The 14,825-nt window shown below is 36.8% G+C and overlaps 1 protein-coding gene across 3 annotated transcripts in view; it reads right to left on the bottom strand.

Annotated features, from left to right (window-relative positions):
* Positions 1-703: 703 nt before the first annotated feature.
* LOC105075662 (uncharacterized) overlaps positions 704-14,825 on the bottom strand; it is a 29,623-nt gene continuing 15,501 nt past the window's right edge. The window contains exons 6-7 of one of the 3 annotated variants that reach the window (XR_012509364.1): positions 6,834-14,288; positions 704-1,284 (exon numbers count right to left, since the gene is read on the bottom strand). Coding sequence is in view for 1 of the 3 variants with exons in the window: in XM_010963559.3 (XP_010961861.1) it covers positions 12,919-14,288 (1,370 nt within the window). In the remaining 2 variants the exon portion in view is untranslated. Of the gene's footprint in view, positions 14,289-14,825 lie in introns of all 3 variants that reach the window. The other 2 variants (XR_012509363.1, XM_010963559.3) reach the window with 2 other exon arrangements.

The raw sequence follows: 14,825 nt of genomic DNA, 5'->3' as shown, positions 1-14,825 counted from the left end.
ACATAAAAGATGGTATCGATTTTCCACCATCCATTTAATATGTCCCAGAAGGCAACAGATAATTGAGGAGAGAGAATGTTTGAAGTAGTAATCAATGAAAATTACCTCAAAATAAAGAATGATGTAAGCCCTCAATTTAAAAGAGGCCCACGAAGTTAATAAAAATCTATTTAACTATGACATATTTTTCATTTTAACTAATACTATGACATATTTTTCATTTTAACGTCTATGAAACTGAAATGCATCTTTATAACAGTGACATGTCATAGTTTAATTCGATGTTTTCTTTCCTTTTCAATGGTACATAAAACAACTGTGGTCCTAAACATGATGTCTTTGAAAAAATTAAGTTAAAAATATCTACACTTAGGCACATTTTAGCAAAATTTCCAAAAATAAAAAGATAAAACACTGAAAGTTTCGAGAAAGATTTGTAAAAGTTTACTTACATAGGAATAAGAAATCGATTAACATTATATGTACTTTCACAATTATACTCATGTAAGAAGAGAGCGGAGTAACTCTTCAAATTCAGAGATAAGAAAGCAATTTTGTACTTATACTTCCAGATGCGCCAAATTTAAGCGTCAGTAAAATAAATTACCTACTTCAGAAAGCCTCTCTGAATGTATTCCTGGAAGCTGTAATTCAACAAAAAGACAAAATAACAAAACAACAGAAATGAGGTGACATAAACAAGAGTTGTTAAATAGGTTTTTTTATTATAGTCAGTTTACCATGAGGCATCAATTTCTGGTGTACAGCATAATGTTTCAGTCATAAGTATACATATATTCCTTTTCATATTCTGTTTCATTATAGATTACTACAAGATACTGAATATAGTTTTCTGTGCTACACAGTATAAATTTGTTGTTTATCTATTTTATATATAGTAGTTAGTATCTTCAAGTCTCAAATTCCTAGTTTCTCTCTTTGCACCACCTTCCCCTCTGGTAACCATAGGTTTGTTTTCTATGTCTGTGAGTCTGTTTCTGTTTTGAAATAAGTTAGGATGTGTCCTTTTTTTAGATTCCACATATAAGTGATATCATATAGTGATAAATTGGTTTTTAAAAATTGTCTGAGTGGGGAGGGGCATATGCTCCCTACCCAGCAGTCCTCGCAGCGCACGCAGATGACACCTTGGGCACCAAGATGGCTCATCCTCCAGTGAAGAAGAAACTCATGGATGTCAAAATAAGGGAGCTGCCACACTGTATACTGATGCAGGATTTCACCCTTAAAGGCACTGGTGAAGCATTTCAAAGAGGTTACTGCCTGCATTACAAGAAGTATGTCAATGTAAAAAAAAACTTAGCACCTGGAGTTTCTATGGGGCTGGTGATTTACCTGCTTTTCAGCTACTGCTTTTAGGACAGGTAACTCAAGTGTGAGTGGCTATGCAAGTACCAGTGAAGAGGGCCCCATGTGGAGGGTGCACTCCATCACTGACCATGACCTTCTTTGCTTGGGACCCCTCAGATCCTAATAGAGAATTAACACCCAATAAAAGATGACTGGGGCGGGGAGGGTATAGTTCAAGCGGTAGCTTGCATGCTTAGCATGCACAAGGTCCTGGGTTTGATCCCTAGTACCTCCTCTGAAAATAAATAAATAAATAAACCTAATTACCTCTCCCACCCCCACCCCCCCAAAAAAAAGACTGCTTAAAAAAAATAATGCCTAAACTAGCACTGATTATAAAAATGCCAAGTAACAGTTTGGAAATAAAATTCTACATGATATTAAAATAGAATATAGAGATGAGGAAAGGGGGATCAGAAAGTAGTAAGAGTGTCATGGTTCTTACTCAGGAGAAGGCTAGATGGCTTTAGTGGGGATTTCACAGAATTCCTTAATTAAAGGTTTTGGAGTTTTGTTTTCATTTAAGGTAACCATAAACCTATAGCAAACATCATACTTAAAGAGGAACATTAGAAACACTCCCATTAAATCAAGAACCAAGAGAAGAAAATAATTCTTCTACCATTCAGATTATACTGGCACTCTGAGTCAAAGCAATAAATAAAATTTGAATGTAAAAAATGGGTAGGAGGTATAAACTATCATTTTCAAACAACCTGGTCATCTTAGTAAATAAGACAATTTCCTGGAAAACTTCAAAAAATATTTTTCATCATGGTTGCTATCTTCATGCAAAAATCAATACCTTTCTTGGATACTAGTAATGATTAATAGACAGTGTAATCAAATAGTCCCAATCATGAAATCAACAAAATTTATAACTTATCTACTATCTATGGATTAACCAAGCAAGGAATAGCAAGCTCTTTATCTAAAAGTGTAAAGACTTAACAAGACACAGATGAACACCTGCTTAAAGAGAGAAACTAGTATTAATGATGGAAGACTCAATATTATAAAAAACGTCCATTTTTATTTTTCCCTTTAAGCATGCTGGCTGCCTAGATTATAATGAAACCTCTTGTTGCAGTTTAACAGAATTCCTTTGGCAAATAGGCATATATGGATGATCTTGAGTTTTTTCATTGTGCTTCTGTGTATCTTCTCAGTTTTTAGAAAAATTTATAAAAAGCAAGTGTTAAAAGTGTTTAGAAAGATTTAATACTGTCATATATTAAAGGATATTAAAATAGCAATAGTAATTATAATAGTGTGGTATTTTATGCATTTTCCTGTGTCTACATACTATAATGTGTACATGTATATATTTATGAACATATAAATATATATGTACATACATATTTTGGAAAAGGCAGTAGGAAACAATGATGGAGGAAGAATTATTCACTAACTAGTACAGTGTAAAAAGTTGATTAAAAAGGTCACATTAGAGCCTCAGTTAATTACACCCCTCCACAAATTGGGATGATAGAAAATTACATATCAAATCTACCAGCAAATTAGTCATAACATTAGAAGCAAAGAGCTATGAAAGTTGTATATGTCTCATAAATTTAAGATCAGAAATAAAGGTAATTTCCAAGGATATAACTGTATAGTTAGTAAAAGCTTTGATCTAAACTAAGATTCAAGATCAAAAGAAACAGTGAAAATTTTTGCAACGAGATAGTGTTAATGTTTCATAGTATACAAGTGTATTCATATTGACAAGAGGCATATTAAAGACAATAACAGCAAAAACAGGTAAAGGACCTGAGCAGCCAATGTACACGTATAAGCAAACAATTGTGGAAAATATGTCTGTACATAAGAAATAGCAATAAACATAAATAATAAACAGAACAGAATATTACTTTTATCCTTGGATATATACTTAGAGGTGGCATTGAGGGTCATAGGATAGTATATCTTTCTCTCAGTTTTGTAGAAAAGATAAAGATACTCTTATATTATAAGAGCTAGTGTGTTTATGCTGAATGACTTTTCTTTAATCATTTGTGTTCCCAATACCTACCTGAACAAATCTATGTTCTCTAAGGGTAACTACGTACATTGCATTACTGCTTAGAAAAGTATGGCTAGCAGTTCCTGAGTGATGAATGTATCAGTTAAGTCTCATTGCTGTTTTCCTTCATGTCTTCCTGAACTTCTAGCCATAATGTTCTTCAAAAGCTGTTGAAACATCTTATCCTAATAATCTCACTTTGTGTCTAACATCAGTGTAATAAAAATTGTAAAAGACATGTAGCTTACTGCATGAATTCATTCATTTCCAGAGGTCCCATGGCTTTAAAACAATTTGGAGCTTGCTAGCATGCCTTCCATCTACATCTTCAGAGGTACATCATCTGACTTCTTCTAGAGGCCTTTATCACCCCCTGCTTTAGATTTATTCTTTTAAGGATTACATTTTTCCTGCTTAATTATAAAGATCCAAAGGATAACAACTATATTTTTAATGCTAATCTCCAAACCCTAGCACAGGGCCTGGCATATTGTAATTAATAAATATCTGATATTTATGGAGAAATTCAATGTATTCAATCATTGGGAAAGAGCTATAAAATGTACAATGATATGTGCACATGGATATATATCAAGAAATAATGTATAATAAGCAAAAGTTAGAAACAAATACCTAATAAAAGGTAAATAAATTATGATCACAATAAGGTGATATATTGATCACCAATAAGGTAATCAATAATGATGGCATAGCCCACAAACCTGTTAAGAACAATTATTCCTGATGAATTACTGAGATGGAAGGCATTAAAAAAATGCTTGAAAAAAAAATGCTTGACAGTGGGAGGTGATATTCAGTCATACTTTTTAAATGGGCTTTGTCAAACTTCCTAGATGTGAATCTCAGCTATCACAATAACTAACCATCATGCTCTTGGACAAGTTAGTTTTGGGGGACAGTTTCATCATCTTATTTTAAAATGGTGATAATAACTTAGGGCTAAGTAAAATACAATGAACAGATTTTGAAAACATACAATTGAAGCCCCAGAAGAAAAAAATAGAGAATGGGGCAGAATAATATTTGAAAAGATATTAGCTGGAAAATTCCCCAAACTAAATCCATCAGGCCATGGTTCAAAGAAGCTCTCAAAAGCCCAAGAAGAATAAATACACAGAAAATTCTGCTGAAAATCAAAGAAAATGGAAATGACAAAAAGTAGTGAGAAGTAACAAAACTGAGAGCTGCCTCTCCAAAATAACAAAACTAAAGCCATAATAATGAAGTGATCTTTTCATCATCTGAAATAAATGTCAGACCAGAATTCTATACCACATAAAAACAGCCCTCAAAGAAGTGGACTGGGCACTTATTCTTGAAATGGGTCTGCCTTACCTGGATATAATTCCACAATACTGAATGTGCTGTTCATCACCATATTATCACACTCAGCACTGATTTTGACTATGGAACTCATTATACAGCAGAAGAAATGAATCAAGAGCTAATACCATGGATTCACTAGGTTTAGGTACACATCTCCAGAATTAACTGACACTATACAACGGTGGAAAGACCTATTGAAGAATCCATTATGTTATCAGCTAAGAGGAATATCATGTAATGTTGGGGACACTGTCCTGTAAAACGTATTTACCTTAAACCAGAGATGAGTACATTGTACTATTTCTCCAGTAAACTTATATATACAGATGGGTTCAGGAACCAAGAGTGGAAGGAAGTCAGCCTAGATATTCTTGTATCTTACCACAATTTTTGCTTCCCATCACTACAATATTGGGTTATGCTAGTTTAGAGATCTTACTTGTATTCTGATAAAATTTAAATTCTCAGTTTCCATTCCTAGCCAAAAAGAATCACAGCATACAAGATAAAGACCTTTTGCACTTTCTGAGGTAAACAGATGCTGGCTAGCATTTGTGGAAGATGTGCCAGAGAGCTAAAACTGTCATCATCCTGTGCCAGCAATAAGGCAGCTCCATCACACTGTATCTGGAAATCTGCTCAGGCTGTGTGTTTTGAGCAGAGTCCTGACTACCAAGATACCCCAGGAATAACCTGCCTATGTTTTCCTCCCAGCTGGTGGACAACTTCAGATGCTCTGTGTACATGAAGCCTGTCTACCATCCTCACCTTGCAGTAACTAGGAACTTGATTTAAATGGGAACCACAGAGTCATAATATAAAACCCAAAATATTGAGGACACAATAATTATATACACACACACATCAAAAACTTGGGGAAATCTCAAAGCAAATGACAAAGAAATAACAGATGTCAACAGGAAGTTGATACAGATATTGGAATTATCTGACATGGATTTTTTTTGACATGGATTTTTAACTACAAAAACTCATCCAAGATGAATAGTCTGATACTTGTTAAAGTAATTAAATCCATAAATTACAACCTTCAGAAGAAGACATCTCCAGGCCTGTATATAGTCAGGGTTTTTCAGAGAAAAACAGTACCAATAGGATATAAAAGGAGATTTGTAATGAGGCCTTGCCTTATGTGATTATGGAGGCTGAGAAATCCCCTGATCTGCCATGTGCAAAATGGAGATGCAGAAAAGCCAGTGGTATAATTCAGAGTCCAGAGACCTGAGAATCAGTGGAGCCAATGATGTAGATCCCAATCTGAGGACAGGAGGAGATGAGGTGAGATGTCCCAGCTCAAGCAATGGGTACAAAAACAGATGAGGTGAGAATTTCTCCTCCCTCTATTTGTTCTATTCAGGCCCTCAATGGACTGGATAATGCCCACCCACATTGGAGAGGGCAACTTGCTTTACAGAGTCCACTGACTCAGATGCTAATCTCATTCAGAAACACCCTCACAGACATACCCAGAAATAATGTTTAGCCAGATATCTGGGCGTCCTCTGATCCACTCAAGTTGACACAAAAATTTAACTATCACATATCCACCCCATGTCAGTTTGGCACTCAATAGTGTTCTCCATAAATCATACTTAATCTCCAAACAAAAACAATAACAAGGCCATAATTTCACCTAATATGATACAGCTCTCCTGGGTACAACTCACTTTTTCCCCAGAAGAGGATGAAAAGTACTTGGGTGATCTTTTACTTTTCTCCTAGGTACCCTATAACCTAAATACTATGATGTAAAATTAACAATACTAGATACTATGGTATGAAGTCAATCCTTGAAGACTTGGATGTAAAGTTACATGATAAGGAAACAAGAAAGAAAAGAAGTCCAGGATAAACACACATTCATAACAAAATTAGGAGGCATACTTATGACAATTACAGCCCTTATTTCTATAACTAGTCACTTGATCGTGCTTCTTTACCAGATTTTCATTCCTGAAAGGTCTGGGTCTTTAGTAGTCCTGCCTGGATTGAGCTGTTTTCCACTGACCTTAGTCACAGGTAATAAGAGATGCTCTGTGATCGCCTGTATTCCAGACGTACTCTTCCTTACCTCCACTGTGGAACAGTAGTCCAGTTTCTCCTTGGTAGTCAGGATCAGTCACCGAACCAACGCTGTAAACTCTTCTTTGCCCGTTGATTCAGAGGTGTGAGGCCAAAGTGGCAGGTGGGAGCCTGAAGTTCCAGTTCACTGGAATCATTGTTGTGTCACCTGGTGGAAGAAGTCTTCCCTCTGGAACCAAGACCTCTAACCCAGCAGGGCATAAAGTCATGGGAACAAGAAGCATAAATTTTGATAGTGGGTCACTAGGGGTAACAGTGATACCACTCCCATTTCCAGCTGTAAAGGAAAACCTAGTTTTTCCCTGGGTGCTTCTTCCATGTGTGTCCTCTGAGACTTCTGCTCACCAAATGTGTGTGTGGGGACCCTGCACCCCCACCAAGTAATCCTGTGCAACACCAGCTGGGTGTCCTACAATTCAACTCAGTTCTAACACCATTTGCCTAGAAATAGTATCAGACACACAGGTTAAGGGCTCAGTCCCCAAGACTACTCCCCACTTCAGATGCCAATTTCAAGTAGTAGGTCTCCACGTTTACAGCTTCTATTTTGAATTTGGCTACAAACTCATGGTTCCCATGCCTCCTTCCTCAGGTTCAAGTAATCTGCTAGAGCAGTTCATGGAACTCAGGGAAGCACTTGCATTTACCTGTTTGCTGTAGAATATGATAAAGGATACAGATGAACAGCCAAATGAAGACACATAGGGTGAGACCTGGGAGAACCCCAAACACAGGAGCTTCTGTCCTCATGGAATTTATATGTCACCCTTCCGGTGTGGATGTGTTCACCAACTTTGAAATTCTCGAATCCTGTACTTTTGGAATTTTTATGGAGGCTTCATCATGGAGGCAAGATGGATCATTAATTCCACTTCCAATCCTTCTCCCTTCTCTTGAGAAGGGTGGGCAGGGCTGAAAATTTCAAGGTTCTGATCATGCCTTAGTCTTTCAGAGACCAGCCCTCATCCAGGAACCATCAAGGAGCCCACCTAGAGTTGCCCTATTAGAACAGAAGATACCCCTATCACCCAGGAAACTACAAGGGTTTCAAAAGCCCTTTGTCAGGAGCCAGGTCAAAGACCAAATATTAGAATAAGATATGCTGCTAGTGCTCTTATCTTTTAGGAAATTACAAAGGTTTTCATAGCTGAGCAGGAACTAGAGGCAGAAACCTATGTGTATATATATACAGTTGACCCTTGAATGGGCTTGAACTGTGAGGGTCCACTTATGCATGGATTTTTTTCAATAAACACTATGAGTACTACACAATCCAAGTCTAGTTGAATCCATGGATGTGGAAACGCAGTTATGGAGGGCCGACTGTAAAGTTGTATGCAGATTTTCGACTGCATGGGGTGCTGGCACCCCTAATTCCCAAACTGTTCAAGGGTCAACACAATTTTCTGTTGTCTTACACCACTCCTTGACTCCTGTATCCATGAATCCTGGCAATTGGAGAAATTGCCATATATTGGGTGCTGATTCAGCGCATATGCAGCCTTCTGGAGAACATAGCCTCAGCCTGCAAGGTATTGCCAACAGCTGATTGTGTAACCGAGTCTTCAAAAGGTCATCCCATCACTCTGTCAAGCCAGCTGCTTCAGGATGGTGGGAAGCATGGTAAGACCAGTGAACTCCATGAGCATGGGCCCATTGCTGCACTTATTTTACTGTGAAGTGAGTTCCTTGATCAGAAGCAATGCTGTGTGGAGTACCATGACAGTGGATAAGGCATTATGTTAGTCCATGGGTGGTAGTTTTGGCAGAAGCATTGCATGGAGGGAGGGCCAATCCATATCCAGAGTAAGTCTCTATTCTAGTTAGGACAAAATGCTGCTCTTTCCATGATGGAAGTTATTCAATTTAATCAACCTGCCACCAGGTATCTGGTTGAACACCCCTCGGGGAATGCTGTTATACTGGGGGTTCAGTGTTTCTCTGGTGCTGGCAGAATGAGCACACAGCAGTGGCCAGTCAGGTGAGCCCTAGTGAGTGGAAGTCCATGTTGCTGAGCTTATGCATAAAGTCCATCTTTTTCACCATGACCACTTTGGGTATTAACGGGGATGGCTGGGGAAAGAAACTGTTATCCACAGAATAGAACATCTTATCCACTCAATTATTAAAATCCTCCACTGAGATCACCCTTTAGTGAGTATTTATACAGGACACAAATATCTTCAAAAATTTCTCAGAGTGGTCTATCCACACATCTCTTCCCCAGATTTCATTGTCACCAAATTTCCAAACATGTTCCTTTCATCATTATCCTACATCCTTAGTATCCATTCCCATACTTATTCCCTGGATTTTTGTCTGTATAAATTAGAAAATCAAGTAGTTCTTTTGGAGTGTAGCACACCTCCACAGGCTCAGAAATAAAGAGGGGTGGTGGGCATGGTTTCTGAGGAGAATCAGCATTGTTCTGCATGGTAACTGCTTCAGGAGAGGTCTTCATGGTTTCTTCAGGCAGTGCAGGGTTAATCTCCTCAGGTGGAGGTGGAAATGCTGAAGCCACTGTGTAGGGATGCCACTTCCATTGGTAAAGACTCTGAACTTAGGAGCTCAATGTCTCCAGCTTCATAGGAGTCTTCCCACATGTCCCCATGCCAATTTATAGAATCCTATTCTTTCCCAATTAATGCTGTCATTGTAAGTCATTTACCTTAAGTCATTTCACACTTCTTGCATTTTATTATAATCAGCCAGAAGGAGCCAAGCTACACCCTCAATTTCATTGCTCAGAAGTTCTACTTTCCACAAAAGACTAAAACACAAACACAATTTAACAAAGTTCTTTGCCACTTTATAAAAAGAATGACCTTTCCTTCAGTTTCCATTAACATGTTCCTCATTTCCACATCAGACTGGTCTTTACTGCCATTCATAATTACTTATCCTCTAAGAAGATTGAAGTTTTTTTCTTCAGCTCTCCTCTTCTCTGAGATTTCACCAGAATGAGCCTTAACATTCATATTTTTTGCATGCATGTAAAAAGTTTTTCAGCCTTTATCCACTCACTATTCAGCTCCAAAGCTGCTTCCTCATTTTTAGATATTTGTTACATTAGCACCCCACTTCTGGTACCAATTTGTCTTAATCAGCTCTATATCACAGTACCATAGACTGGGTGGCTTATAGACAAATTTATTTCTCACAAGGTTAGAGGCTGAAAGTCTGACGTTAAGGTGCCAGAGTGGTCAGTTTCTGGTGAGAAACACCTTCCAGATTAAAGACTGCCATTTTCTTGTTATATACTCACATGGCAGAAGAGGGTGAGAGAACGCTCTGCAGTCCCTTTTATAAGGGCACTAATCCCATTCAGGAGGGCTCCACCCTCATGACCTAGTTACCTCTGAGAGGCCCCATCTCCTAATACCATCACATTGGGGGTTAGGATGCCAACACATGAACTTTGAGGAGACACATTCACTCCATTGCAAGGCCTAAATGGTATTACTGGAAAATTCTACCAAACACTTGAAGAATAATTAACACCAATTCTACACTACCTTTTCCAGTAATCAAAAGGAGGCAACACTTCCAAACTCATGTTATGAGACCACCATCAATCTGACACCAAAATGAGACAAAAGAATACAACAAAACTGTAGACTTTCATGAATATAGATGCAAAAATCCTCAACAAATTAGTAAGTCACAGCAAACCCACTAAAATATATATTTTCAAGTATACACTACAAATGGAGTTTATCCCAGTGATGCAAAGCTTAGTCAATATTTGAAAATCCATAAAGGTAATCCATCATATTAAGTGTATTTAAAAAATCACATCATACTCATTGTATCAACTGATGCATATTTTAAGTAGAATTTCAAGGAAATAGAGAGGGTTCATGACAGTTTTTATAGGTAGCAAAGGGTTCTCAAAGTTATAAAGGGCCTGAGAGCTCAGGGAGGAAAAATCAAACGTATGGTGCTGTCATGAAAATGCAGCCTCAACGTAAAGATGAAGCCAACTTTCATCCTTTCTGTGAAACAGCAGGGCTTCTAAGAATTTTAAAGTCATTTTTCCACAGTAGCCTCACAGGGTACCCAATACAGAGAACAGCCCATTGACCTTCTGTCTAATTACATGAACCCTAATAAAATAAAGATAATAGAAAATACAGTGTTTAAGAGAACTGTACTCCTTGAAGTGCCGCAAGCTTGAATTTAATGGGACAGAAACATTACAAAGTGAAAAAGGGCCTTTGGATCTTTAAACATCCACAGGCTAAAAACAGTCTGAGAAAACTACTCAGCTGTACACATGGGCTACATTTTACGGAGAGAAGGAAAAAAAATAATCCAGCATGAGTCAGGGTAGAACCGAGGAGACCTCAGTATGTAAACATGCTACTTAGGAGCAGACACACATTTAAATTGGGTCTGTATTATGCAGTAATACAACCCACTGAATATTCCAGCTTCCCGCCACAGCAGAGAAACTGAGATGTTATATTCTTTCTTCAGAACGAAGTATTCAAAACCTCATGTATACTTTACATGTATAAAACACCATTTTAATTTATACTAGCCACAATTCAGGTTCTCAAGAGCTCTACATGTTGCTCCCATCTACCTTATTAGACAATATGATATTAATTCCATTAATTTCAATAAATTGTTGTAACTGCTCTTTTTACTCTTTAAATATATGAAGTAATATGGGACAAGCACTACACAGATGTAGCAATAGGTGAACTAGATAAAATCTGGATTTTCAACCTTAATTTCCCAAATACATTATAGCACACTTAATATCCCTGTGTGCAGAGCTTTGGCAAAGTCCATATGTTCTGATATGCAGCCATTTATAAAAACCATTCACTTCAAGCTGGTTGTAATTTCATATTTTATCTTTAAGAAAACATTATGGAAAATGTCAAATACATGAAAACAGCAAAAACAAAATAAACAAGCAAAAACCATGTACCCAAGGCTTATCTTACCATGATTCTGATGAACAAGTTATCCATCCACACTTCTTTTACACGAGCATTTTAAAGGTAGTTCTAGACATACCATCTTATGTGTATAAACTTCCTAATTCACCTCTAAGACACTTTTACATAAACACAATGCTATTATCACATCTTACAAGAACATAATTTCTTAATATTATCTAATACTGTCAATATTCCCATTTCCCCAATTGTTATAAAAACGTCTTATGTTTGTTCAATTTGTGGTCTAAAAAACCACTCATTCATTGCATTTGATTGATATATCTCTTCAAACTCTTTTAATATCTAAGAGTTCCATCTCCCCTTTTTCCAGTGCCATTTTATTGGTTGAGAAATTAGGTCATTATTCTTGTAGAATTACCCACAATTTAGATTTGTCTGCTTCTTGTTGTGCCACGTAATTTGTTCCTGTTTACTGCATTTTCTCCAAACTGGGAGTTAGATCTTGATAGATAATTAGGTTCAGGTTCAATATTTTTAGGCAATGTTGTCTTATTGTATCTTTTTAGGAGGCACAAAATGTTTTGTCTTATTTTTTATGAGATTAAAATTAATCAGTGGGTTCAGATGTTGTCAACCTGATCTGTTCACTAAGAAGTTTGTATCAACCTCACCTAATGGTCTTAACAACTCTACAGAGAATCATGCCTAGATTCATTAGGTCATTATATGTTGGAAAATTCTCTAATAAAGAACTTTAACTCATCAACTTCTAGTTGCCTTGAAATGGAAGGAAATGCAGGCTAACTGACTTTTCTTTCCTTTTATCTATCAATTTCCAGAATGAGCTGGTGCCTTGGCAGCCTCCATAGGTATACTGTACAGATGAAAAAAGAAGTGATAATAGGTTAGGATCAAAAGCTTTTCCACATTCACTCCTTTAAGAGTTTCTCTGAAGAAGGAATTTCCTAAAGTTTAACATGATTTGAGTGGTGACGAAAGATTTCTATGTATTAAGTTAACATGTTCTTTTAAATAAAATCTCTCATTTTAATTCTAAGCATGAAGCAAAAGGGATCCCTACAATCAAACACTTTTCCTCCAGAATCTATTTTCTAATGATCCTTAACACAAAATTCATGATGGATGGCTTTCTTATAATTATTTAGTTACATTATGAACTCGCTGATGGTAAGTAAGATGTGAATGTTGTCTAAATGCCTTCTTACATTCCTTACATTTGTATGGTTTCTCACCAGAATGAATTCTCTGATGTTGAGTAAGTGATGAATGAAGTCTAAAGGCCTTTCCACATTCCTTACAGTCATAGGGTTTCTCACCAGTATGAATACTCTGATGTTGAGTAAGTTGGGAGAGCAGTCTAAAAGTCTTCTCACATTCCTTACACTTATAAGGTTTCTCACCAAAATGAATACTCTGATGTTGAGTAAGTTGTGAGAACAGTCTGAAGGCCTTCCCACACTCCTTACAATCATAAGGTTTCTCTCCAATATGAATGCCCTGATGGGAAATAAGCTCTGAGTAACGACGAAAGAACTTCTGACATTCCTTACATTCATAAGGTTTCTCACCAGTATGAATTCTCTGATGGAGAGTCAGATGGTAGGCACGACTAAAGGTCTTCCCACATTCCTTACAATCATAGGGTTTCTCACCAGTATGAGTTCTCTGATGAAGAGTAAGTTGCTGCCGCACTCTAAAAGCCTTCCCACATTCCTTACAGTCATAGGGTTTTTCACCAGTGTGAAGTTTGTGATGCACTCTAAGGCCTGTACTACACAGAAAGGCCTGCCCACATTCCTTACATTCATAGCTTTTCTCAGCAATATTAAGTCTTTGATGTCGACAAAGATGAGCATATTGTCTAAAGGTCTTCCCACATTCTTTACATTCGTAGGGTTTCTCGCCAGTATGAATCCTTTGATGAAGATTAAGTTGTCCTCGCACTTTAAAGGCCTTCCCACATTCCTTACAGTCATAGGGCTTCTCACCAACATGAGTTCTCTGATGTACACGAAGATCTGCAACACATGTAAAGATCTTTCCGCATCTTTTACATTCAAGGAGTTTGTCACAAACATGAATTCTCTGATGTCGACTAAGGTGGGCACACTGTCTAAAGGCTTTTCCACATTCCTTACATTCATAGGGTTTCTCACCAGTGTGAATCCTCTGATGGAAAGTAAGTTGTTGGCGTACTCTAAAGGCCTTCCCACAATCACCACATTCATAGGGTTTGTCTCTATTGTGAATTCTCTGGTTGAGGGTAAGAGATGTGTATTTTCTGTTCTGGGGTATTTTTTCAGAGGTGGTTTTTTTCACTTGCCTAAAATATGCCTCTTGAAGACCCTCTTGTCCCTCAAACATTTTATATTCACAATCTTCCCTGAAAAAGGAGTCTTCAAGGCCACAACTTCTAATTCTTTCCATTATCTCCCACTGAGATAAATTCATTTCACAAATATCCTTTACTTGTGATAACTTTTTAGTGTCGTATCTGGATTCCAAATCTGAAAGAAAGTAAGATAAGTATATGCTATTTTCTTATTCTAGAAAAAGTAAACAAATAAGCAAATAAAAACATTATAATAGGAAAAAATATAGAAAATACAGCCCAGATGAAGTAAACTAAATGTGCTAAAAAGCTCTAAAATAATCACATAAATTTTTTAAAAGCTAAGAGGAATGGAGAAAATAAGTTAAAATCAGATTAATTTGGAAGCAGATCAAAGTTAGAGAAAGTTAGATAAAGAAAAGTTACATAAAGACGTTAGATAATGTTAGATAAAGAAGCTTTTACTGTATAGCACAAGGAATTATATTCAGTATCTTGTAACCTATAATGAAAAAGAATATGAAAAGGATATATGTATGTTATTTGTGTGACTGAAACATTATGCTGTACACCAGAAATTGACACAACATTGTACGCTGACTATACTTCAATGAAAATAATTTTGAAAAAATTTTTAAAAAAAGAATAAAGTACAAAGACCTTATTATGAATAACATGACATTTGTTTACCAAAAGATATCATCTCAAGCCA

This window comes from Camelus bactrianus, chromosome 9 (assembly GCF_048773025.1).
Source record: "Camelus bactrianus isolate YW-2024 breed Bactrian camel chromosome 9, ASM4877302v1, whole genome shotgun sequence".
Lineage (NCBI taxonomy): Eukaryota > Metazoa > Chordata > Mammalia > Artiodactyla > Camelidae > Camelus > Camelus bactrianus.
Note: the sequence above shows the minus strand (reverse complement) of the source record. Positions and strands in the feature narration are given on the sequence as shown.